The 24485-nt window shown below is 38.5% G+C and overlaps 3 protein-coding genes across 3 annotated transcripts; 2 read left to right on the plus strand and 1 right to left on the minus strand.

Annotated features, from left to right (window-relative positions):
* The first annotated feature begins 616 nt into the window (after window positions 1–616).
* ren (renin) lies at window positions 617–4833 on the plus strand. The gene is made up of 9 exons (XM_069689128.1): window positions 617–693; window positions 1132–1279; window positions 1689–1812; window positions 2424–2542; window positions 2660–2856; window positions 3477–3599; window positions 3830–3971; window positions 4069–4167; window positions 4672–4833. The coding sequence occupies exons 1-9, from the start codon at window positions 617–619 to the stop codon at window positions 4831–4833; spliced, it is 1191 nt and encodes a 396-aa protein (XP_069545229.1).
* Window positions 4834–11629: 6796 nt separating this feature from the next.
* Window positions 11630–18556, plus strand: csf1b (colony stimulating factor 1b (macrophage)). The gene is made up of 9 exons (XM_069689129.1): window positions 11630–11778; window positions 13365–13478; window positions 13554–13616; window positions 13731–13901; window positions 14079–14280; window positions 14373–14509; window positions 17729–17772; window positions 17868–17902; window positions 18056–18556. The coding sequence occupies exons 1-8, from the start codon at window positions 11737–11739 to the stop codon at window positions 17899–17901; spliced, it is 807 nt and encodes a 268-aa protein (XP_069545230.1). The 5' UTR covers window positions 11630–11736; the 3' UTR covers window position 17902; window positions 18056–18556.
* A 1806-nt stretch (window positions 18557–20362) lies between these two features.
* Window positions 20363–22488, minus strand: fmodb (fibromodulin b). The gene is given in 3 exon segments (XM_069689130.1): window positions 20363–20514; window positions 21616–21975; window positions 21978–22488. Coding segments are annotated over 3 exon segments (1023 nt in total).
* Between the last annotated feature and the right edge of the window lie 1997 nt (window positions 22489–24485).

The following is a 24485-nucleotide window of genomic DNA, read 5'->3' on the forward strand; positions in this document are numbered from 1 at the left end:
CTTTAATCGTTTTTCAGGTTTTTTGTGAGGCCAAAACCTAAAATTTAAACATCCACAGCTTAAAGATATGATGCCTGGCACAGCTGAAATGTAATATTACTTGTATTTGAGCTTAATAAACAACATCCAACTAATCTGCTCCAAAAGCTCGCAGCATCTTTCAGCTCCTCTAAAGCCTCTCACAGCCCTGTAGACAAGGTGTCCAGCTCACCAACGTCAGCAATCTCCGGAGCTCTGCACCCCTGCTTTCTGTCTTCAGTGGTTTTCAAAAGGGCAAAGTTCACATCTCTCACTGGGTCTTGTTTATCACAGTAGGGGTTGTGTGAATGGGGCAGAAGGGTACAGGGTGGAAGGTGGGGGGAGGGAAGCAGGGCTTGTTCTCAAGTGGTTACCTCAAGGAAAGCACCCAGCCAGAGCCAGTGGCCCATGGGTGAGAGCACGGTGAAGAGGACATGATATAAAAAGAGTCGAGGGACACAACACCGCAGAGAGAAAGGCAGCTTTCACAAACTCGGACTCACTAAACGTGGATATTCACCAGACCAGGACAACCGACTTTGCATTTACATCCTTCATCACCAGCCTATATTTTCCGCCTGCCATCAGATAAGTCAGAATGGCCCTGCTGCTGAATTACTGGATGTCTTTGATTGCTCTGTCACTGACTGTGACCACAAGCCATGCTCTGAGGAGGTAAAAAAAAACGTATTCCTTTTTGAACCTACCTGCTTTCCTTAACGAAACAAGACTGTAATACAGCAGTGACACTTTACTATATATTTGCTTTTCCATAAGAGAAAGTGTTCTGCAACGAAATAGTGACAGCTGACACAAAAACAAATAAGGACAGGAAAACAAATGTGGTTTAATGGTTCATTATAAAAGCTAATGATTTCAGCATTGGCTAAACATGTGCTTTTGTTCATTTTTCTGGCTAGGCACTATGAGCAAAGCAGTCTGTACTCTATTAAGGGATCATTGTTGTACTGGGATGATGGCCAGGCATATGTATCAGATATATTGCATGGAAAATATACTACCTCACAGACCTCTTTAGTTCCCCCCCCCCTCCTCTTCCTCTGTATTCATTTTGCTTCCTTTAATTTCCCCTCTTCCCTGTTTTGTTGCTAGAATCTCCCTAAAGAAGATGCCGTCCATCAGAGAGACACTGCAGGAGATGGATGTTTCTGTAGAGCAGGTGTTGACTGAGCTGGCCCAGACAACCACAGATGACACCATTAACGGGACTGTTCCCACACCTCTAACCAATTACTTAGATGTGAGATGCTTTTATGTGCCATTTATCTAATGGAAAACTCTTGAAACTTATTGTGAAAGGTTCTAATACCCACAGATGATTGGACATCTACTGTAGACATCTCAACTTGAAGGCATCTGGATTTGCTGTCTTAGTTTTGAGAATAAAACCAGACTTTAGTCTTCAAGGTTACAGGGCCACTCATCCAAGAGACTTCATCAATTCTCTTTGACGTGTTGAAATGTCTTCAGGAATAAAACAGCAGATCCAGATTCCTAAGAATAAGAACTTTAAAAATATTCTTTGTATGTGTGTCATAGTCACAATGTTATATTTCATATTCTCAAATTACATTTATGGATTAATATGCATGGGAAAAGTTTTTTTTCTCCAAAAAACATTCAAAGAATAAATTGTTTGTTCCAAACAGACTCAGTACTTTGGAGAAATCAGTATCGGCTCTCCGGCACAGATGTTCAACGTGGTGTTTGACACAGGCTCAGCTAACCTGTGGGTGCCCTCGCAAAGCTGCTCACCTTTCTCCACAGCCTGTTGTAAGTAAACACATACAAACTGTACTTATCATTTACTTATAATTACAATGTATCAACAATGTGACAATACAACAGGGGTCTCTTCTACTTCTCAGCTAAGTAATTTTTTAGCTCTTTATACAGCAAACTAGCCTGCAACTTTTCTATTTCCGTTCAGTCTAATGACTCTCTCATGACATAGCCATTGTTCACTTCCTGCCTATTACCAAACATACAAACAGCTGGTGAACATAAAGGAGCATTCAATGACCAAAGAGAGAGATATTTCCCTGAAGAGTGGGTGGAGACCAATAACAAAGATAAAAAGGGAACATATATTGTACTTTCATTCACCAAGTGGCCAGAAGCAAAATTCCCAATAAATAGCTAGATGGGTGAACAAAAATACTTTTCTCTTAACAAGTTCACCATATCAAAATTAAAGGCGACAATATGCCAATGTTAAGTGCCCAAATTGTTTATGTATGATCTCAAAAATGCAGTAATTGCAGGTTCAAATCGATACAATTAATTCTGTTTTTAATATAAATGAGATGTTGGAAGAAACTTTGTTCAATAAAATATCCCAGATACACCTTGTTTTATGACTCAAATGCATTTTGAACTTTTAGTTACTCACAACAGGTATGATGCCTCCAAATCCCGGACTTATGTAGAAAATGGAACTGGATTTTCCATCCAGTATGCCTCTGGGAATGTCAGGGGGTTCCTGAGCGAGGATGTGGTTGTGGTGAGTTTACAGTCAACCACCTAAATTAAAGTTACTTTTCACAGACAAATGCTTGAACTTCCTCTGCCATATTGCACTCTAACATTTTCACCTGCTTGTTTTGTTTTTTTGCTGCAGGTTGGTGGTCTACCTGTGGTGCAAGTGTTTGCCGAGGCCACATCTCTGTCTGCCATGCCCTTCATCTTTGCCAAGTTTGATGGAGTCCTGGGGATGGGTTATCCCAACGTGGCCATCGATGGCATCACTCCAGTGTTTGACCGCATCATTTCTCAGCATATCCTGAAGGAAGAGGTGTTCTCCATCTACTACAGTAGGTGGGTTGAAGTGAATCAAGTGAGCTGCTCTAGCTTGTCATTTTGTATAAAATCAGACTTACAGAAGAAAAAAAATATGAGATTCATTAAATAATTGAAGCAAAACGTGCTAAGTAAAATATGTTTATGCTGTAAAAAAAAAAAAATTATGTCAAGATTTGAGGGGATTAATGAAAAAAAACCTCTATCTAAATCTAGCAATATTGTCTTGCACATCTGTTAAGTTTAAAATAAAGGTTGTTTTTTTTCTCCCACTGTTAGACTAATATAACAAAAAAATACCAGTAATGAAGAAAAACAAACATGAAGAACATCCTGTGAGGGTGATTACAAATCTGAGTGAGATGAGGGGGTGCTCTGAGAAAATAGTCAAAAGCTTATGTATGTTTTAATTTATTATGCCCAGATAAACCCAGAATAAATCAGTTTGAATAATATTATAATGTTTTCCTTTCCTCTAAGAAACATACAAATGAGAGGTCAGGGAATTAATCTTCAAAAGACCATCATCTAACTTGCCAAGAAATCAAAATAATCGGAGGCACAGTTGTAAATGACAAGAAGAATATGCACAATAAAAGTGGGCCTGAAGGATAATTTATAGATTTCTTTTTTTTTAGGGACCCAAAACACTCCCCAGGTGGAGAGCTGGTCCTTGGAGGCACAGATCCAAACTACTACACTGGAAACTTTAATTATATGGACACCAAAGAGACGGGCAAATGGGAAGTTACCATGAAAGGGTAAGATCTCTGATTCATACCGTATTCAACGAGTGTGTGTGTGTGTGTGTGTGTGTGTGTGTGTGTGTGTGTGTGTGTGTGTGTGTGTGTGTGTGTGTGTGTGTGTGTGTGTGTGTGTGTGTGTGTGTGTGTGTGTGTGTGTGTGTGTGTGTGTGTGTGTGTGTGTGTTGTGCGCACCCATTCACAAACTACAAGTATTTTGTTTTCCACCTCTTCTTTCATTCTCTCAGTATTTCTGTGGGGACGGAGATGATGTTTTGTGCAGAAAGCTGCACAGCTGTGATCGACACAGGCTCCTCCTACATCACAGGCCCAGCCTCCTCTGTGTCTGTGCTGATGAAAACCATCGGAGCACAGCTTGATGAAAGTGGAGTAAGTTTTTAAACACGCAACATAGTTTACCACAAAACACATTTGTCTGTAAAATACCGTTACCCAACATCACCCAATCCTTTGTGTTGTACGTTAGTATAAAGTAAGCTGTGACTCAGTGAAGACGTTGCCCAGTGTCACTTTCCACCTGGGTGGCCAGGAGTACTCCCTCACACAAGAGGATTATATCTTATGGGTAAGAAGGATGACACATTCTGGATCATTTGAAAATAAACATGAAGTGGTGGAACCTAACCACAACGTACACGCATATAGTCAATTCTCAGGTTGTGTAGCAGAGATTTACAAAAAAGATCTCTGAACACAAGTGATACAGTTATCTCTTGTTGTCCATTGCAATAAGGGCCCTCAAAATACTGAACATTTTGTATTTCAAATTTGGTTTCAAAAGATAAAAATGTAGACGCACAAAATATGAAGTTTGGAGCATGAGATTTAAAAAAAAAAAAAAAAAAAACAACACACACAATCTTAAAGGATCCTGGGGGCTGCATGATTTAACAGTCTGAGATGGGATGTTATGCATAATAAATAATTTTAGGTTTTATATTTACGAGTACATTTCAAATTTCTTTTTAAGTTTAATTGTAATGGAGGATTTTTGCTTGTAAGAGGTTATTTCTATTGGTTTTCAATATATTTTACTGTTATAGTGACTAATAAAACTTTGTGGCTCCAGCAATCACAGATTGAGGGGGACGTCTGCACCGTCACCTTCAGGGGCTTGGATGTGCCGCCCCCTACAGGTCCCATCTGGATTTTGGGAGCCAACTTTATTGCCCGCTATTACACAGAGTTTGACCGTCACAATAATCGGATAGGATTTGCTACAGCAGTCTGACAGGATGTTAAACATCGGCCCTATTGTTCTATTTTTCTGCTTTGTGCTGCTATCTCCCAATGTTTTCCCATCACTTCTTGGTCCGATTCTCCCTTGAGTGGCTTTTTATGATAGCTCATGACCAAAATAAGTCTTCATTTACCGAAAATGATAACAAAGAATGCATGTTAAGGAATGTTGTTTGGAACGTTTCTTGCAGTTCTGCTTTCCTACTATATAATATTTGGTACCAGTTGCACTGAACACCTTGTAAACATGTTTTTATTTATAAGCATCTACCAGCAAATGCAATATTTCTGTGCATGTAGCTCCACTTATTATCACATGTCAACAATGAAATTCATATTTGCATTGTTCTGACTTAACAATAATAAAGTTGTTTACTGAGGTTTCAATTTGATTCAATCCTTATTCCATTAACGGCTGCATTGTTTCCATCCAAGTCTGTCGAATGCATTTTGTGACCATGTGAATGTCAAGGCCAAAGTTGGAAACAGACTGCTGGAACCGATTAAATTGGCCAATGCAGTGCACGTTCAAAAATAATGTTATTGTATATAGTGAATAACTGTACATAACCTTTTATATTTTGGGTGGTGACCCATTGCCCAAGTGGTTAAAGTGCATACCACAAGGGCTAAAATGCCTTGAGCAGCTAGTCTCCAATTTGATTCCTGGCCAGCTGGATCATTTGTTGCATGTCTTTCCCCACATTGCCCTTCTCTCTCCACTGGTGCTATTAAAATTAAGGCATATAATGTCAAAAAATATAATCCTAAGAAACATTTTTATTTTTATGTCACAGTGTAAAACATCTGGAGAAACATTCATTGAATGTGTGGCAGCCATATGCGCTGCACAGTCTGATGTTAAACCTTGTTTTCTTTCGCTCAAGTTGCCCCATACAGAGTGACTTTTAAGGAACCAACCAATATAGTAGGAGCAAGTACCGCCTGTCACTATGTCAACATAATTTTTTCAAATCCAAAAGATCCTTATGCAAGTTCTTGTGCAGTGTGTGAGCCCTGGCAGTGAGGAGCTGCATTTTTCACTTGCAAAACAAGTTATTTTGGTTTAGTTGACACTTGGTTTCTTATCAGATTAAAGATCACCATCAAAAGGTCTGAACTTCTAAACTTTTAGGTGCAAATATGCATCTCCGTGGTAATTTCAAGACTGACTCGGCAAAGACAGTTATTTCTGCTTACTGAGCAGGCAGAGGACACACAAAGACAATATAACAATAAAAGTACACATTCATCAGATGCTCTTGTCACATCTTTTTGTCTCATTTTCTCTAAATTGTCTGGGGAAGTCCTCTCATGCTACGCTGAAGTCACAGTGGAAATGTCATGCTTCCTTGCTCTCATATCCATGAATTGTCTGCTTTCAATTTGATCTGTTGATAGTGTGATATGAGGTGAGGGTAGATCTCTATACTGGCAGTTGATCAACAGTCAAACCACTGCAAAAACATGTCCCAGTGTGAGTCAACACAACTATTTGGGCTGGAAATGTGCACAAACAACCACTCAGACACAAAAAAACTGACTCCGACATTTCATAAGATATAATTCATATTATTCCTGGCAAATGTATCTTAGTTACATAGCTGAAATCCTGAAAATGAAATGTATACAGCCTATCATTGCTCAACAAGACACTCATTCATTTGCTGTAGCCTATAAAACATATATGTATATATTATAACATATTGTGGAATTTGAACTTTTACATCAACAAATGTTTTTTTATGTTATTGGTAACATTTAGATCGTTATCGTCATTTCAGGCCAAAGAATATTGTCTAATCTCATGATAATCGTCCTGAACTAAACTTTGCCCTTTATTTTAAGTTTTACCACTAATGAAACACAAGTGGTGGCTTGTCATTATCATCCGTCATGATACAAAGATTAAGTGTTATTAATTTGTAATTTGTACTGTGTGACAAATTACAAATTAAAGGAAAAGTTCACATGTCTGTATATTAAAGGCTCATGCATTTTTCTGTTCTCAGCCATCTCTTTAATATTCTTTCTTCTGTTCTGGATCCCAAACAGTTGTGGTACAAAGATAGAAGCTACTCTTCTCAGACTCCACGCACAACAAAACATAAAATATTTAATGAGACATGCAACACGTGTGATACATCTCAAAGAAAACATATTTGAGACGAGTAAAAGTAAAAACTAAACATTACAAGACATCAAACTGCATTCCAACATTCCATAGTTGGGTTGTTCAAGTCAATTAATTAACATTGGGGTCATAGATAGAGCTTTTTTAGTCTTTTTTTTTTGTTTTTTGTTTTTTTGTTGCTTGCCTTACTGGGTGCTTTAATGATCACAGTTGCTCGCTTGTTCCACGTTGTAATGGCTGTATACATTACAGGACAACATGCAGCATCTGTTCAATGTTTTGGTTTAACAAGATAACCCCAAAGTATCCACCCCCTTGTGGTTGTTCTGAAAATAATTCAAATGATTAATTAAATACCAGGCCTTAACAAGAGGTCGCTTTGAGGGGCGTGCCTGATTGATTGACATGCAATAGTGTCTGATCAAGAACAACTTTTTCATTAGTTTACTCAACTATGGAAGAAGACTAATGGTTGTGCTGTTGATAACTAAGAAACACTGCCGTTTGTTTTTTGATAGAGGTAAAATCTTACATTGACACAGTCGATCCTGCCTGCTATCCTGTGTCGGACCACAGGTGCCACACAGTCGACCTTCCCTGACATGCTGAATTATTCCAAGGGAACCATTCAGTCAACCTACCAGATAACCTGTTGTTTAGAAATAAATCTTCTTACCTATAATCCAACTGTTGTCCATGCTGCATTTGGGTCCACTCTCACCACATATCATGACAGCTATTGTTAATGAAATTCCACGAACCTTAACAAAAGAAGGAGTGTTTTTCTTGGCTCTGCCCATTATTTCATTGAGGGTTTTCCAAAGTTAGTACTGTCATTCTTTGTCTCCTGAATTTTGTTTTCACATTTTTTTCTTTTTTCTTCTTTCTCTTTAACTTCGTAACTTTATTTTTCAATACACAACACGTTTGCCTCCTTTCAGGTCCTTCAGAATCTATTGCAGCTTTATTACATCTTACTGTAAATTGTCTAAATGGGATCTGTTAATCAACCACAGAGACAAATAGTTTTGAAGAAATAACTTGAGGGCGTTTTCTACCTCATTTAATGCCAACACTTGGTTCCACTCAGCATTCTTTTCACCTCTAAAATCAATAATCTTTACAATTTCTGCTGTGATCTCTAGTACTGAACTTTAGGCCAGTGACACGCAGCAGGATCACATACCCATATGCCCGCTGATGGGTTACTCCTGTTGAACCAAAAACCTCTAATGAAGTATGCCAGAGCCTGTCACCATATACTTTAATTGGGGTCATGGTTCTTAGTAATTTTCTACTCCCCATTAGTTTGTGTGAGAGTTTCATCTGCAGAGGCTGAACAAGTTTTGTACAACCACCATAATCTGGCATTAATCGGGATGAATATATATTTTAGCTTCCCATCATGTACAGTTATGGTCTTGAGTCACCGCCTATTTTATGTACGTTATCTTGATTTGTTGTAGTTTAAATAATTAAAAACTGCATGTTTTATTTAGAATTAACATATCATCTATCTAATTTGGTATCTTAATTCTCAAAAGTTATGAAGAAAAAGTGTACACTGGAAAATGAAAGGGGAGGAGCCAAAGAAAAATGTATGCACTGGGGCCAGTCACAATGTTGCTCTGCATCTACTAAGCAAGAGAGTGAGCAAGAGAGATTGGTTAATGTTGTTATCATAAACTACATATAAAAGTGGACATAGCTTCCGGCTCTAAAAATGATGCCATTGTGGATGTGCCTTAAACTGCAATACCACCAAGGGCCAAAGGAAGTTGTCTCCAAAAAGGCTCTCGCTCCATTGACTCCCATTCAACTTGTCTTATGAAATACAAAGTAAATATTTTTTTTCCTACGAATCAATTTGGTGTCATTACTAAAGTCACTTCTTATTAGTTTTCTGGTGGTCCAGCTGAAAATAATTATATCATTAATTCCATATCAGGCCTCAAAAAGTGACATTTTTGGGGCGTGTCTGTTTGATTCACCTGAGATTTCCGCTATCAGTGGGCAGTGCGTAGTGTCTTCAGGTTTCCAATCAGTTTGAGTCAGATCAATCACTGGCTCTTCCTCAGCTCGCCTAAATATGGTCACTTCCAGCTTCAAAATAATAAGATGGCGACGAACAAATACCGACCGGCAGTTCAGAAACCAATGGGTCACGTCACCGTTGATTGTTGTTTGTTTCTTGTTTCTTTTGCACAAAAGTTACAGACACAACACCTGTCCGCATCATAATGTTAGTATGTGGATGCAGCCAAGAAATAAGACAGGATCTGCTGTTGTCACAAAGAATGGGTGTTAAAAAAAAAGCGCCAAAATCAGAAATAAAATGTATGTATTGTGTGTCCAGAATTATGGCTGCCGGCGCCACTGCTTTTTTTTAGATTTAGTTTGTTTCTTACTATAACCACAATGCCTTGATCACTTAATCCCAAAATCACAGAAAGTCCTTCAGACCATAATTCACTATAATTAGTAAAGATGTGGTCAAGTCAGGTTGCAGATCTTTCCCCAGCCAAGTTGGCTTGTTTACCATCTGATTTGAATTACAAATGTAGTGCAGTTTTACTTTTTTCTCAATAAACATCAGTCCGGCAGTCAGTCTATATTCAAGTCACAGAGGACAAACAATTCTTAACCAATATCAGTTACTTTCACCAGCACAAAACATAAATCTTCTACATATTGCTCTCTTGCAAGACACAGCCAACATGAATATGTTTAGAGCGAGCAAGATGGACCTCCAAACAAAGAGCTTCACTATTATAAACCATCAGGCCCAGATTAACCATGGTGCATGGTCTTACATGCAAATCTTCGCAGTCTTCCTACTATTTCTAAAAATGCTATGACCTGTTATGGCTACCCCAGTGTATCCCAAGCACACTAGTATTTCCCTATTAATTAAACAAGATATTTATTCGACCTCATTTCCTCAACAGCTGGCATTATGATGAAGTATTCTTAACCTTTTTTTGGGCTTAGTGCCATGCTTTTCTAAAATCATATGGGGGCCTTCTTTATGCTCAATGAAGGCTACACTGCCTCAAACTGTGGCGGTTGTAGTTGATGACAGCATATTCTCCTCTTGTATCCTTCATTGCGAATAATTGCTTAATGCCTCTCATCCTCATTCCTTCATGACAGTCTTCTCTGAGGTAATCTGAGATGTTCTTCAGGTTAGATCTTGCTCCTGCATAGATTAACCATTTGTCCTTTCACAACACAAGATCTACATCAACATTGGTCTCTGCCAATTCCATTCCTGTGAGCTCTCTCAATTTCCACCGAGGCATCCAGTTTAAGTTTTGCAGGGAACAGTTATTGAATATAATTTCTCCCGCATCGAAGGTTATCCATCTACTTGTTATATCCCTTTGCAGCTTGTCCTGATTCTATGATTTATTCACACCTGGCTTTAACAAGCATCCTGAGTGATCCAATCACAAGTGGATAGCTTTGATGGTGCATACAGTTTGAATTGGGAAGTCTGAATTTGATGTGATGTAAGTAAAGTGTATTTGGACATATTCATGAGAATGCCTTATTTAGTTTCAAATAAAATATTTTATAATGATAAACTCTCTCTCTCTCTCTCTCTCTCTCTCTCTCTCTCTCTCTCTCTCTCTCTCTCTCTCTCTCTCTCTCTCTCTCTCTCTCTCTCTCTCTCTCTCTCTCTTCTATGATTGTGATTGTACTAAATTCAATTTTTATTTTGAATGCAGAAAGAATTAAATTCATATCAGGTTTTTAAACAATTATTATTATTATTATTATTACAATTGCTTTAATATGTTAGCAGCTCTGTTATATTGTAGTAGTAGCTGCTTTCCACCCGTGATTGAAATCTAAACAACAAAAACAGTATAGATTTGTCAGCACAACAACAATAAGATACAGGAATTTGTTAGGTGTTGGTATGTGCGATGTGTAGGAAGTCTTCCAGACCAGATGTTTGTGATTTTTTTTTCTCTCTCTCCTTGAGTCTAGTGATCTGTTATGAGTAGATCTAAAATAGCTCTTAAAGATTTTTATGTGACTGCGTGTCTTTTTCCTTGGGTTGGGTTAGGATTCAATTTAGGATTCCTTGAGCAGCATGGAACATGCAAAGTTACAAATGATCTGCAGATCTTCTCCTTGACTTGTGAGAACATCCTATTTTCCTCTCTTAGTTTGAGCTCACACAATCACAGCCTTTATTTTTTTGGTGAGGAAAATGTTTAGGTGCAGGGCACCCTGATCAAAGCTGTTTCATCAGCCAAGAACTAAATAGAATTACATTCAATGGTTAGAATTTCAAAAACAACAACAGATGTTAGCATCCTTCTCAAGCTCACAGAAGCTCCATTGTCCATTTAAAAAAATATATGTTTTACTGTCTTTCCATGTGAGGGCTTTTGTCGGATGTGTTGAACATAAATCTATATTCCACAAATGCCAATCAATCGACAACCAGAAAAATACATTTGTCATCACACATCTGCAGTGCCACGGACAATGTATCTGCTCAAACATAGAGAGGTGGGAGGTCTTTAAAAAGGGCTGTCTGTCAGCTAGTCTCAGTTTGAACTCACTCTGTGGAGGAGGAACACATCAGGCAATGCTTTGAAGAACAGCGCCACATGACAAAGTGTCAAATTTGCTTAACAGCAAATTCCTTTCTGTGGAGTGGAAGTGAATATATGAAAAGGATCTCTTTGCTTCAATGTGTGTGACAGAGGACTCTGGTGTTTTCCACTGCCAAACACGTACCAGATGACCATCCTTGTGTCAACCCTGATTCAGAGCAAAGCTAAGGTAGGTGAGAACTTTTCTATAATCAGTGGAGTAAAAATCAACAATAACAAAACCATCACTAATACATTCAGTGCACTGGAAAAAAAGAAGAGAGTATGTTTATGTTTTCTCTGCATATAAAGTGTGATGCAGTATGCTGACCTACATACAGATATTATACACGGCATGGAGAAAACAAATCATGTGATAGGTGACATTGGCATCATGTGCTCCTGTATTTGCTACATACCGGTCACATTAATAGTTTTATTAGATTACATTAATTTCCCTAGATTTACCCATTAAGTGGGTTCACAATTATTCTCTTGCGTGTTCGTCTTTCAGCTCACATGTAACATCCTGCTTTACTTTGAGATTAACTCTTAAATGCTCTCTTTCTGTTCAGATTATTGAATCTAATTTGCTTTAAATGTCCAAATTTTGACGGCATGGGACTTTTCCGTTGCTTCTGGTCCCGGCAATCATATTTCAACTGCTTTAAGTACATGTTGTAAAATTCACAAACCTAAACAAGAGTTAATCCGTACATCTCAGCATTACAGTATATGAGGAACAGACACCAAAATATGAAAAGAATACTTCTTGTCTCTGTGGCTTGCAAAGAATTGTCCTTTGTTTTTAATGTCTCAGAAGTCGACTAGGGAACAAATAAATAATTCTTTCTTGTTCAATTCAGAGCGTCGTTTGCATCTGTCTTTAGTGTTTACTGCAAAAGCTGCATGAGACTAAAAGGTCGACTGAGTTAAGGGGGATGACTATCAAAAAATACCTTCCAGTTCAATCATTTTGCCCGCAGTGTGAAAAACATATGCTTTGTTACCGTTTTAATTCTTAGTGGAAGGATTAAGTCCATCTGGAGCCAATTTTACTGTTACGTTTGCCAAAAGGTGCTTGGTAGCAGGCCTCATCAACTACAGGAGGAGTCTGTCCTCGTTACTCTCCCTGGCTGAGCTTCCAGAGGGCACTATTTGACCATACCTGGAACTTAACGAACATCGGGTTCCTCTGAAGTCACGCTCAGTTAAACAGATCACTGGTAGCAGCACTTTGCTCAAACTTGACACGAAACTGGATGCTGTGTCAAGATCTGAGTCAAGCATTGGAGCCCTGATTCACAAATAATGAGCACGGTTGGAAAGGAACTGTTGTAAATTGAACTGAACAGCTTTTCTTGTGTATTTCTAGATTGTGGATGGGAAGGAAAGAATTACTTGGATTCCTGCTTTAAAATGTTTTAGTACACAGAGGTGGAAAGTTCGCTTTAAACTTCATCTAAAATAATTATCGGAAGCTCTTTTTTGAAGACAAGATTGTCATGGTTTGGGAGTGATCAGTGGATTTCTCTGAAGCAGAGAAAGACTGATATGAAGAGAGCATTTATGTTGAAATGTTAAGGTCAGGATGGTGCATTAGCACTTAATGTTGCTGTAGATGAGTTGGTTTTGGAGGTTATTCTTGATCTTAATATTTAATTTCCTCAAGAACTGTCTCTTTGAATTGTGTTTGAGTCAAGTAACAGTATTTATGATGGATTAGTGCAGTTTTCCAGTTTTCATGAAGATAATGGGCAGTTCTGTCGGTTGCAGGTAAAGTGTCTGTGTGTGCTTGTGTTCCTGAGCTTCCCTCTCACTATGACTGAGGTCCCTGGTCCATGCAGACACTCCATCACAAGGGAGCACCTGCTGACTGTCAGGCAGCTGGTAGGTGTTAAAACAACATGAGATCGATCACACTGCGCGGCCCCTGGTACAAACTTCCTGTTGTTGTTTCTGCAGATGGATAACCAGTTGAGAAGTGGTTGTTCAATAACCTACACATTCATAGAACGGAGAAGTTTGGTAAGGTAACATTTGTTTCATGGGACTGTTTTCATCCGAAACCCTTAATTCAAACTTCCCATTAACTGTATTGTGTGTTCCATGTTTATTACATTGTGGTTTGTTTTCCCACAGAGCAAATGTTGCTTTGTGAAAGCTGCTTTACCCTGGATCCTGGAGCTCCTCACCACCCACTTCAAATATAATCGTGGTTCAGTCAATGATGGCTATGTTCAATCACTGAGAGCGCTCATCCTCAACATCTATTCTCAGAAATGTGTGCCTCAGATAAATGAAGAGGTTGAGGTAAGTATTTGTTTCTGAATCTAGGACTTGCAGCCTTTATCAGGACTGATCGATCACATTTTCTAAAATGTAAAACATAAAATCCAAATATGTGATAAGAGGAATTGCCCAACACGAGGATATAAATCTGCAGATCTCTGAAAATATCTAAGGTATGTTTCTTGGAATCGGCCACAGGATAAGCCAGAGAGCTTCGAGATGCTATACAGAGGGCCTCCTTCAGATGCACTACAGAAGGCTTCAGAGGTGTTGTCCGTTTACTGGGAGCTTGTGACAACAAGTGATGCACCAGTCGACTGGAGATGCCAGCATGAATACACAGAAACCTTTGACTCTACCACAGAGCTATCTACAGACTCACCCACAGAATATTTTACAGGTGGGAATCTCAAACATTTTCTAATCTCCTTTGATTAATTATGCAGATGTCTGGGGCCACTGAGATCACAGAACGTGTGTCCTTTTCTACAGAAAGTTATGAAAGGAACTCAGTGAAATCCTCTCAGAGAAGACCGGCCAGGGACATGTACAAGCTTGGCTTCATCATTGCATCCATCTGCGGAGGATTGCTGTTCATACTTACTCTCTACTGTCTTATCACACACAAGGTAACAGTATTTCTCATCTGTTAATTCCATAATCGTATGTGCCCTAATAAAGTTTAGCCATGCATTCCAGTCATATTGCAATAAAGTAGGCCTTGCCAGCTTGGTTCTGCTCTCTGGGACACTCCCTCTTGCAGAAGTACCAGCCCTCCCTCACTGGTAAATACTGAGCATAACAAAAGAAGGTTGAGGCTAGTGTGTGCAGCAGTGCTATTTTGCAACAGCACTCACAAAAACATCTGCGAATGTAAATGACTGCATCGAGCTCTTGCTATTGTTCGCGTCAAATTGGCACCATTACCTATTATTCGAGATCATGCATTGAGGCTCACAATCCAAATATGACTTTAACATGATTGAAGATTCTAACAACTCTCATTTATTTCCCCAAATGTAAAAGGCAGTATTCACCCTTATTGCCTCATTAATAACACAAAACGGACAAACGATGCAATAGGAGCTTAAGAGAACCAATAAAGTAAAGCACTGAAACAGGACTAGCTTCAGTTTAGTCCTGGTAACAACACCAGTTCTCAGGAAAGCAATGATAATAATTGTAAATGCTAAAAGGTATGCTGACAGCACTGTGTTTGATGAAGAGTGTCATAAGGAGAAACATCACATTCTTGAATTACATTCTGGCCGTGGTGTTGTTTTATTAGGCTTCTCTACACTCCCGGGTGGGCTTCTTTTTTTTCAAACATTTTATCAGTGGGGGTATCAAACATGGTCACACAAGACTCAGCTCCTCACAGGAAACAACAAGAAATTGTACTTACAGGAAGGCTGGGAGTGGTTTTGCTCTTGAGAAGAGCCTAAATGTCTTTAAGTGATAGTAGACAAAGCAGCTCTGTTCAGTTTCATGTCAAATAAACCACATTTGATTAATTCTTGTGGAGACATTTGTCTTCTACATCCGACCCACATACTGTATGTATTCAGGAGGAAGTCTAATTTTGAGGGCAAAGCTTTGGTCAAGTTTAGCAGGAGTATTGATAAGGGTTAATATGCTTGTGCAGGGTGTCTAATCTGAGACATAACTGTAGTGCCTGCTGAAACATACATCCAATATATAAAACGGTCTTATAGCCACGTGGTGACTGTTAATTCACTAAGTCTGAATGTCGCTTTGTGTTTAGCCCTCATGTTGTGTTGAAATATTTCTGTCACATGCGAGAGAGCAGATTGATTTTTTTTGTTGTTGTTGTCACACTACAGTAGATAAGAACTACAGGAGGCATTAAAGTTTTTAATTACTAAACAAACAAGGGCTGTGCACTGGTTTGCCAGAAAAAATAGGACATCAACATGATGGAATCTTGATGTTTCTGAACATGAAAAATCACACTGAACGGGTGCAGCTGAAAGGAAGGGAGAAGAGATACAATCGCTTCCTGTCATGATTTGATTGTCTTTTTCAAAGTGCAATCTGAGTTTTAAATGGCCGAGTACAGAGGCCAGACAGCTAGAGAAAGCACATGGAACTGAGTTCCAGGAAGAATCCTTTTTTTTTTTTTTTAATGAATTTTTTTTAAATGATTTTTTTTTTTTTTTAGGTTTGTTTCGCTGTTGCTTGCAGTGACATAATACACACAGCAGATGGATGCTACATGGCTGGCAGTGGATGCATGGACATTGACAAAAGGGAAAACATAATAAGTTGTTAGATGACTTGGGTAATTCTCCACTTTTTGAGTGCTACTGTTAGCCGCCCTGCCTGCCCCTGCACATTTGTCAGTGTCCCCGCAGAGACTTTTTCCTGTCTTGCCTGCTTCATGTTACAGTGTGTGTGTAGATTATGCTGCCAACTGCTTCCCAGGGCCTGAGCTCTAAGACTGAACCATGTCAGACTGTAATTAACATCATCTGTTGCTCAGTGAGAATGTGTAACTACGGGAGGATGCAAGAGCTGAAAATATTGTATGATGAAGTGGTTGACTCTGAATTAACACATTACTGTGAATATTTTCTTTAAAACAGTAGTCAGCATGTTTTTCCCAGTTGGCCTATTTATTTTTTCACCAGCCTGTATTAGCAAATAGAATGAAATTAAATTATATTTAAAGGTCTTTTATAGATGCATGATGTTTTTTAATAGCTGAATGAGCTATGTAATTACAGTATGCAGCCAGTTTACATTTTCAAAGTGTGCAAAAAAAAAATCCTGTCAAGCCAGTTAAAGAAGTTGAGTTATCCTGTGTAATGGGAGATGGTTAAACCGTCTATAGGCTGTGTTGTAGGTTGTAACCACTTGATCCCTAGAGAAAGTTCAAACTATAACTTTGGCCATTAATTACTACGGAACAGTTCACTGACATGGGTCAAAAAGAAGTGTGAAAAACTGAAAATATGTTGAACTTCAAAAGGTAGATTTACTTTGGTTGGGATTCTCTTAAAAAAATATTTGTGACTGACCTTGGGTCACTACCCAGCACTTGTGTACCATGATCCAGCTTTGCTTTGCTTTTCGAGATGAAACAGAATAACTTAAATATCAAATTCCTAAAGACGTAATAGATTATCACTTGACTGAAACCTACACCCACTGTAAATTTGATTGATGGCTGTAAACATTTTTTTATTTCATTCGGTTCAGGAGCGTGGAGGCTGTGGTGCACTTTGAAGTCATAGCCGCTAGAATAGATTCCATTACTGGTAATATTGATCGATTTTACAGTGGAAAAAATGTTGAATCAGACACTTTTTGCAACATTACATTCAACTGCCCCATCCATTTGTGTGTTCACAATGTTTCAAATGTGTCATATTGTTGCAAAATATGACAAAGAACAGTAATCATATTTGGCTTTGTACATTTGTAAAGATTCACTGCCAGTTAGGTCACAGTATTTCTGTTTCCTGAAGCCAGTTGGTTCTTAAAGACATTTAATCTCTCTTCCAAAAGGCTCCTTCATTTAACTGACTGACGAAACTTCCAGACTTTTAACCTCTTGTGGGGTCATTAACACCTCACCAGTCATGGAGCTCACATACAGTATGAATTGTTGACCTACCCGGCCAACGACTCACAGGAAGAGGAGGTAGATCAAGGACTAAGATGTGACCTTATTTACTCTCAAGGTGTTAATGGCTCCAGAATAGATTAAAAGCCTACTTGTCCCTAACAGAAAATTATACATTATACATTATACATGTCAGCATTGTTGCTCTTCACCACGTGTCCATTGATTTAAATCACAAAAACTTTTCTCTCCAAAACAGAAAACTCACAACCCTCATGGATCAAGATTATACACAAACTGGAGGTGAGAACATACTGAATAATTTAAGTAAAAGTGGATGACCTTTTTTATTTTTACCAAAGTCATGCTAATGCTTATTTCTGTCATCTGGATTAAAGCAGAGACCAGGAAATAGAGATGGAGCCACAGTGATGTGAGTATCCTTCTGACGTATATTAAAATGCTATGAACAGTTAAACATATGGAGCCAGACAGATCTTAAACAAACACTTGTGTCAGTGAGGTTTGACTTTTGAGGTTTGCGGTGAACATATGCTATGTATTCAGTGATCCTCTCTCTCCTCAGGCGGTGAAGGAGCACATCGCTGCAGTGGCAGACAGAGCACTTGTGAAGCTGTACATTTTATCCATCATGAACAAGTTTTCATGTCAGTATTATATGTGTAATGTATCATGCACACCTATTTAATCGGAAGCTTCGCTTTGACTGAGAACAAAGATGGACCATATTATGAATAATATGCTCTGTACATTATGTTTATGCTTTATCTATTGCAGATATATTTTCAGGTTCAGTAAAAAATATTTATTTTTACAGTAGTTATGTATGTTCAATAAATGTGTCTCCATTTGCTATAACTTAACCAACAGTTTGTAATGTTGTTTGCCAAACATTTCCAGAAGGTATTTATTATCTATACACTCTTCAATCTCTGTATTGATAATACAAGTTTATCATCAATACCTAGCCCAAATTTATAATGCTCTCCAGCTGTCCAGCTAGCAGTACGTTCATATTTGACCACAATAAAATCACATCTTAATAGCAGGTAATGTTCTCATTAAAGAATTGATGCCACTTTATAGTCTACCTCGTGTTTGACACTTTATGAGGATTTAAAAAATGCTTTTATACATGCCAAAATGTTCTTTGAAACTGCCCTTGAAAGCAGTGGCAAGTTTTATTTACAACCAACACCGCTGATCAATACATGGCCTTTATGTGGCCAATTTCTCAAAGTTATGACCAAAGATTTGTATATCCTGTTTCAACGTGAACTCTGAACTGAATAATCAGTTAGCAGTCAAGAAACGATGGAGAAACGATTCCAATAGATGCACCCCAGTCACCGCTGCAGCTTCACAAGAAATATATTCACTGCACGAGGCGTGACAGAATTTGGTGGGAATAACGTGCTGCTATATTTTTCTAATATGCATGACATTTAACCAAGTACTATAGGGTATTAACATAATATTTGTAGAGAGGGTGGGGCATGTGTATTCCCTAATGCTGTCATGACATTTACTCATGTTTACTTGGTGTTGGTGCAGCCTAATATTTGATGACAATAATTTGCATAATGCCTACGCTTTTGGCGAACTATACAATTACACTTAAAGTGAAAGATTTGTGTCTCATAGTGAACCACACCAGTAAATCCTGTCAAAGAATTTCCACATGTGATCATGTGCATGTGTGTTGGCCTGTATTTTGTTTTCAAGAATCTGTGTAGGAAGCAGAGGGGAGGAAAACAAAAAAACAGCCCTACTTTACAGCGTCTGCAGAACCATGTGCAGCCTTCAATATAACATGAGCTATAACACAATTTCACAGGCTACCGCTTATCAGTGAGCGAAACCAGTGTTGCACTGGCAATGATCCATTCACCATCCATAGACATTGCTCCATTACAAAAGAAGGAAAGTATTTCTCTAATTCAATTTAGAGCCTTTCTGCAGAGGATTAAAGGCAGCTGTGGAGATGAAAAGGCAAGTTGTCTTCAACAATGAATATGTGGGAACTGCCTAAAATTGTCATAAGGGCTGCCACCCTTTTTTTCTTACCCAACCTCTGTCTTCTTTACCTCCAAATTAAAGTAAACAGAACATTTTGTTGCTCTTAAAAAACATATCACTGTCAAGAGTTATGGGGACAAATAACTGAGGAAATAATTTTATTTTCAGAAAATGTAATTATTGGTACAAAATTAAGAATTCCTAAAAATCAACATTCACTTTACACAAACCTGTATAATTCATGGCATCCTGGCTGAGCTGATACAACCTCAGTCATGTCAACCCTTACATTAGTTTACTGACTTAAACTGGCAAACACATGACAGTAATACAGATACTGGCTCAGAAATTACACCTTAAAGACATTCGTAAAAAGTGACTGTGTAAGATTGTAAACAATTAGATAACAGCTATTAGATAAGAGTCATAAGAGTCATGCTTCATCAGTTACAGACAAACATTTCATCAAGCAAATGGCAATGTTAAATATTGATAAAAAAAAAAAAAAATCAAAAACTTTAAATCAAAATATTCTTGAAAGTGAACATCCAGCACAATTAAACTGCAAATGTTTGTTGAAAGGCTGTCAGTCATCTGACCATATCTCTTCCCCTGCTGTGATCCACATGTCTGCCATCTGGATATGTGATTATTTAACTGTGTTATTTACCGTTGACTAATGCTAGAACTGTTTACTCACTGGGATAATAAGAATAGCTCTCATAACAGTTTTATAAAACATGTTTTCAACCATGTTTTAATGGACAGTGAGCAATTAAAGTTAAATATAGTGACATATGACAAAATGACATGTTACAGATGGAGGCACGTTGGTGAGAGCAATCAGGAAGCTCTATACATCAATGAAGTCAACACGCTGCAAACAGTAGGCTGCTTCAGCAGGAATGTCCCTGGCACTGATTTTATTGGCATCCAAACGCAGCATTTGCAGATTGGAGAAGTTTGCCATGTCAACTGTGCTGCAGAAACTGCCCAGGGAGAACTCTGAAAGAGGAGAGGAATATAAAATGAGGCAACATTTTAGTTCACATTACAAGTGTTATCAAGCCAAGCCAAACTAAGCAAACGACTACTTCCACATATTACGCCTGGGATGGATGGATGTGCTGAAAGGCCAGATTTGTTTCTCACATTTCCGTATTCCAGTTGAACAACGGGACACTGGGTAACAATATCACATCAATTCAAAATGGTCATCTTTTGTTTGATTATACTCTTGATTTTTAAGTGGTTGAAAAAAATGTGTTTCTGATGTTTAATTACGGTCTTTCCTGTGGTTATTTGGTATTTAGGAAGTTTGTTTGAAGTATGAGAAAGTGTTGATCTAAAACTCCCTGTTTCATGGGAAGGGCATCATTTCAAAAACAGATATGTAGTTATAAAAATCCTGCGATTGCTGTCATCTAGTGATTGAAAATTTCACTTTGCTGCATGCACAGCTCTCACCCTGGAAGTGAGGTGCAGTGTTTACATCACTGATGCGCATGATCAAAACCTAACGACAGAAAAGATGGAAGATTGAAGGTTTAGGAAGTTTATAAAACAGATATGATTACAAGCTGTGTGACTGACCTTCTCAAATTCTCAAAAAAACAACATATCTTAACTTGACGATAGTTCATTGATGCTGAGCTCACTTAAGTGCGACCGTCTATAAGGAACGTGCAACAGGAAATTCAAACTTCTTTCCTTTTAACTGTCAGTAAATTAACTAAATTCAATCACATTCAAAGGGTCAAAGTGCCAGACAGTTTAAACATTTCATCTTCATTTGTGCCTTTAAAGTTTTTTGAGATTTGTGTGTTTTTAATCACTAGGTTCATAACATATAAACACCGGGATTAAAAGTACGCTATCAAGGGATGATAACCAAAAGGAAAACATTTAAATCAACCTTTACACAGTTTAAATCTGTTTTCACAATTTAAATAAGGGTAATTTTGTTTGTTAGTGTAAATAAAAAGTGTTTATAGTCACATTATACTTCTTTAAATACTTTTCTCTGATATTTGTGACCTCAAACCCCCCCAAAAAAATTATGAGGAACACATTTCAATGTTACATGTCAGAGAGAAATGTTCATACCTTTGATCTTATTGGCTTGCAAATAAAGATTCTCCAGGTTTCTACTGACAACAGGGATCCTCTCCAGTTTATTGAAGGATAGGTCGAGCTCAAGCAGTCTGCTGATATTGAAAACATTAGATGGAAGTCCTTTATCAGTCAGCTTGTTATGAGCTATCCGGACAAAGCTGAGTTTGGGATACATGGTGAGAAAGCCTGCCGGCACACTCTCTATGTTATTAAACTCCAGGTAGAGCTGCCGCAGCTTCTCGGGAAGGTTGTCAGGGATTTTCCTCAGCTTGTTTTTCCCCATGTCCAGCAAGGTCAGAGACTTCAGTCCCTTGAACACACCTCCAACATCCTCTATGGCATTTGCTTGGAGTTGGCCATCCCCTCGAATGAGTTTGGGGGGATTTTGGAGATCTTGTTGTGACCAAGTCGCAGATCTGTGATGGACTTGGGCAAGTTAGGAGGCACGCGGGTTAAGTCATTGCGATCCAGGAGGAGCCGATCCATGTTCTTGAGCTTGCTGAAGACGTTCTTGCCAATCTTGTCTGAGTTGAGCCGGTTGTGAAACAAAACAACCCAGACCAAGTTGGTAGCGTTGTCGAACACCCCATCCTGGATGCCTGTAATCTGGTTACGCTGCAGGTACACATACTTTATGTGTGAGGGGACGTAGGGAACATGCTGAAGGTTGCGGCTGTGACAGTACATAGCAGTGGGGTAGGTTGAGGGACAGTCACACTCCAGGGGGCAATCCACATCTGCAGCCTGCCAGCCGGCGTACCGCCGCCTCCCTCACAGATGGGACAGCCACTGGAACTGGCTGTAATGCTGGCCGATACTCAAGTTCACTATTCCCAATAAGAGAAGGAGCACCACTGTCCGCATGGTCACTGATGGAAAACCAGAGGAAAAAAAGGGTTGAAATTATGTAATTAAGGGTAATATAATGTCAAATTTTGAATATTTCCTTATTATATTATCATAGATATTAATCATAGCTGTGGTAAGGTTTTGCCACAAATCAAATTATGCTGGTGTAGTAATCAAAGACAGATCTCAGACTCTGTGCTCTACTATTTAAATGTACAGTAGGTGCAGTATACCTACCAGTTGGATCTGAGAAGATGCCTCCTCCTTGCTCACAACGCCTGTGTCTTTCTCAGACTGAGTGGAATATGTTTTTGGTATAGAGTAAATACCCCCCCCCCCCTCTCTCTGCAGCTGTAGCCCCAGCAGCCCTCTCTCATTAGTGCACATACAATTTTCCACTTGCATGTAAAAACCTACACTACGGCATATCACCTCCAGCCATGTCCATATTAATCCCATCTGTGAGCTGATAAGGACATCCGCTTTTTAACAACCTTGTTTTCCATTACTGTGTCCTGCCTTATCATTAGCGCACCCACTCGGAGTCTGGCTCGCTGTTTGTTGTTGTGTTTTGGAGGTTATGGAGAGGGTGGGGACTTATGGTAAAGAAAATGTAATGAATCATACTAGACGTGGTAATTAGTGCTGTTATTTCTGTGATAAAACAATGCAGCTCAATTGTAATCTAAATTCTTACTGTTAAACCGTAGCATGCTCACAGCATGTCCTATATATTCTGTATGTTTCAACATGACAAACCTAGTTATTTGTCCATAATCATCCTCCTTAAACATTTTTCTTTGCTTTCACTGGCTGCTTCAAGTGCCATTTTTGTCAATTACAGTGTTCAAGCAGTGGAGAAAGTTAATATATGTTTGTGCTGGCGCCTGTAGACATAACAGCACCATTATAATCCTGTAGAGAGTCTTCAGGCCTCGTCATGCATGTCCTCCACTAGAGCAGCAAAATCAGACACAGAGTTTCAGGGATTATATTGTTTCCTCCCAATCTGCTTTCTTGGCCCCTTTAAGGGAGAGAAAGACAACTTGCTGATTTGAAATGGAAGTTGTTCAGCGAGTAATTGACCTTAATAATCTAATAATTACATTAGATCATTTTGAAAAGACAGGGAACCTGAGGATACACAGATGGAACCGATTTGGACAAAGGACTTGGCAGCTCTATAGTCACAGCACAGAGCTCTTTGGCCAAAAACAACTTGTGGCTAAAACTCATCAGATATGTAACTAAGTAAAAAAATGGTTTTCCTCAAGTGTTTTCACATTATTCAATGTTTAAGAAGATATGTCGATCTTTCTGTTATCACTGAACTACCATCATTAATGATCAATGGATACGCTTCTTCTCAAATTACTTCCAAAGAAGCAGTAACTGCTGAGGGATATCCAAATACAGTACCTCCAAGAAAACAATGTCCATTTGAAAACTTTCATGGCCGATTTAAAATTCAGCCTTGATCACACAATGTCCAAATCTCTCTATAATCCACTTTATACTGTAGAGGTTACAGTTTCATATTGGACAAGCATTTCTCTTTTTTGTCTCTGAATACACACAAAAAAGTGTTTATTAAAACCATATGCATAAACTTCAGGTATAGCCTCAAAAATCGGTAGTCTCAATAATGTGACACCTTGAAGGTGTTCTCTGCTCCAGTTAACTGTAGCATTAATTAAAACTAAAACATATTTGTGCATTTTCTGCATTAAAATTCTTCAAAAAACATAATCTGAGATAAGCAATTTTCAAGATTTTTGAACATACAGGAGATAGATAAAAGGAGACCTTCAGGATAAAAGGAAGTTGGTCTAACTCTTCAGGCAAACTGTGGCTTTTGAATTAAAGGGAACACCAGAGTCAAAAAAATCAAAATAGCTGTCGTGACTTTAAAACCTTTTTCCATTCACCCTTCATGTGGTTTCCTTTCCATAGCACACCTAATTTAATGTAAATATCATTTGCATTTGACATGGCACCAAAAATATTTGCTA

The sequence above is a fragment of the Brachyistius frenatus genome, unplaced genomic scaffold (assembly GCF_029030835.1).
Source record: "Brachyistius frenatus isolate BFR_SWC_R1_liver_20210118 unplaced genomic scaffold, ASM2903083v1 Contig_6, whole genome shotgun sequence".
Classification (NCBI taxonomy): Eukaryota; Metazoa; Chordata; class Actinopteri; family Embiotocidae; genus Brachyistius; species Brachyistius frenatus.

What these genes read in the sequence shown, in the direction of transcription:
- ren (XM_069689128.1), top strand. Translation starts at nt 617, where the DNA reads ATGGCCCTGCTGCTGAATTACTGGATGTCTTTGATTGCTCTGTCACTG. An exon ending in CACAGCTTGATGAAAGTGGA is followed by an intron (nt 3,972 to 4,068) that starts GTAAGTTTTTAA and finishes GTTGTACGTTAG; the next exon opens with TATAAAGTAAGCTGTGACTC. An exon ending in AAGAGGATTATATCTTATGG is followed by an intron (nt 4,168 to 4,671) that starts GTAAGAAGGATG and finishes TTGTGGCTCCAG; the next exon opens with CAATCACAGATTGAGGGGGA.
- csf1b (XM_069689129.1), top strand. Translation starts at nt 11,737, where the DNA reads ATGACCATCCTTGTGTCAACCCTGATTCAGAGCAAAGCTAAG. An exon ending in TCATAGAACGGAGAAGTTTG is followed by an intron (nt 13,617 to 13,730) that starts GTAAGGTAACAT and finishes GTTTTCCCACAG; the next exon opens with AGCAAATGTTGCTTTGTGAA. An exon ending in AGATAAATGAAGAGGTTGAG is followed by an intron (nt 13,902 to 14,078) that starts GTAAGTATTTGT and finishes AATCGGCCACAG; the next exon opens with GATAAGCCAGAGAGCTTCGA.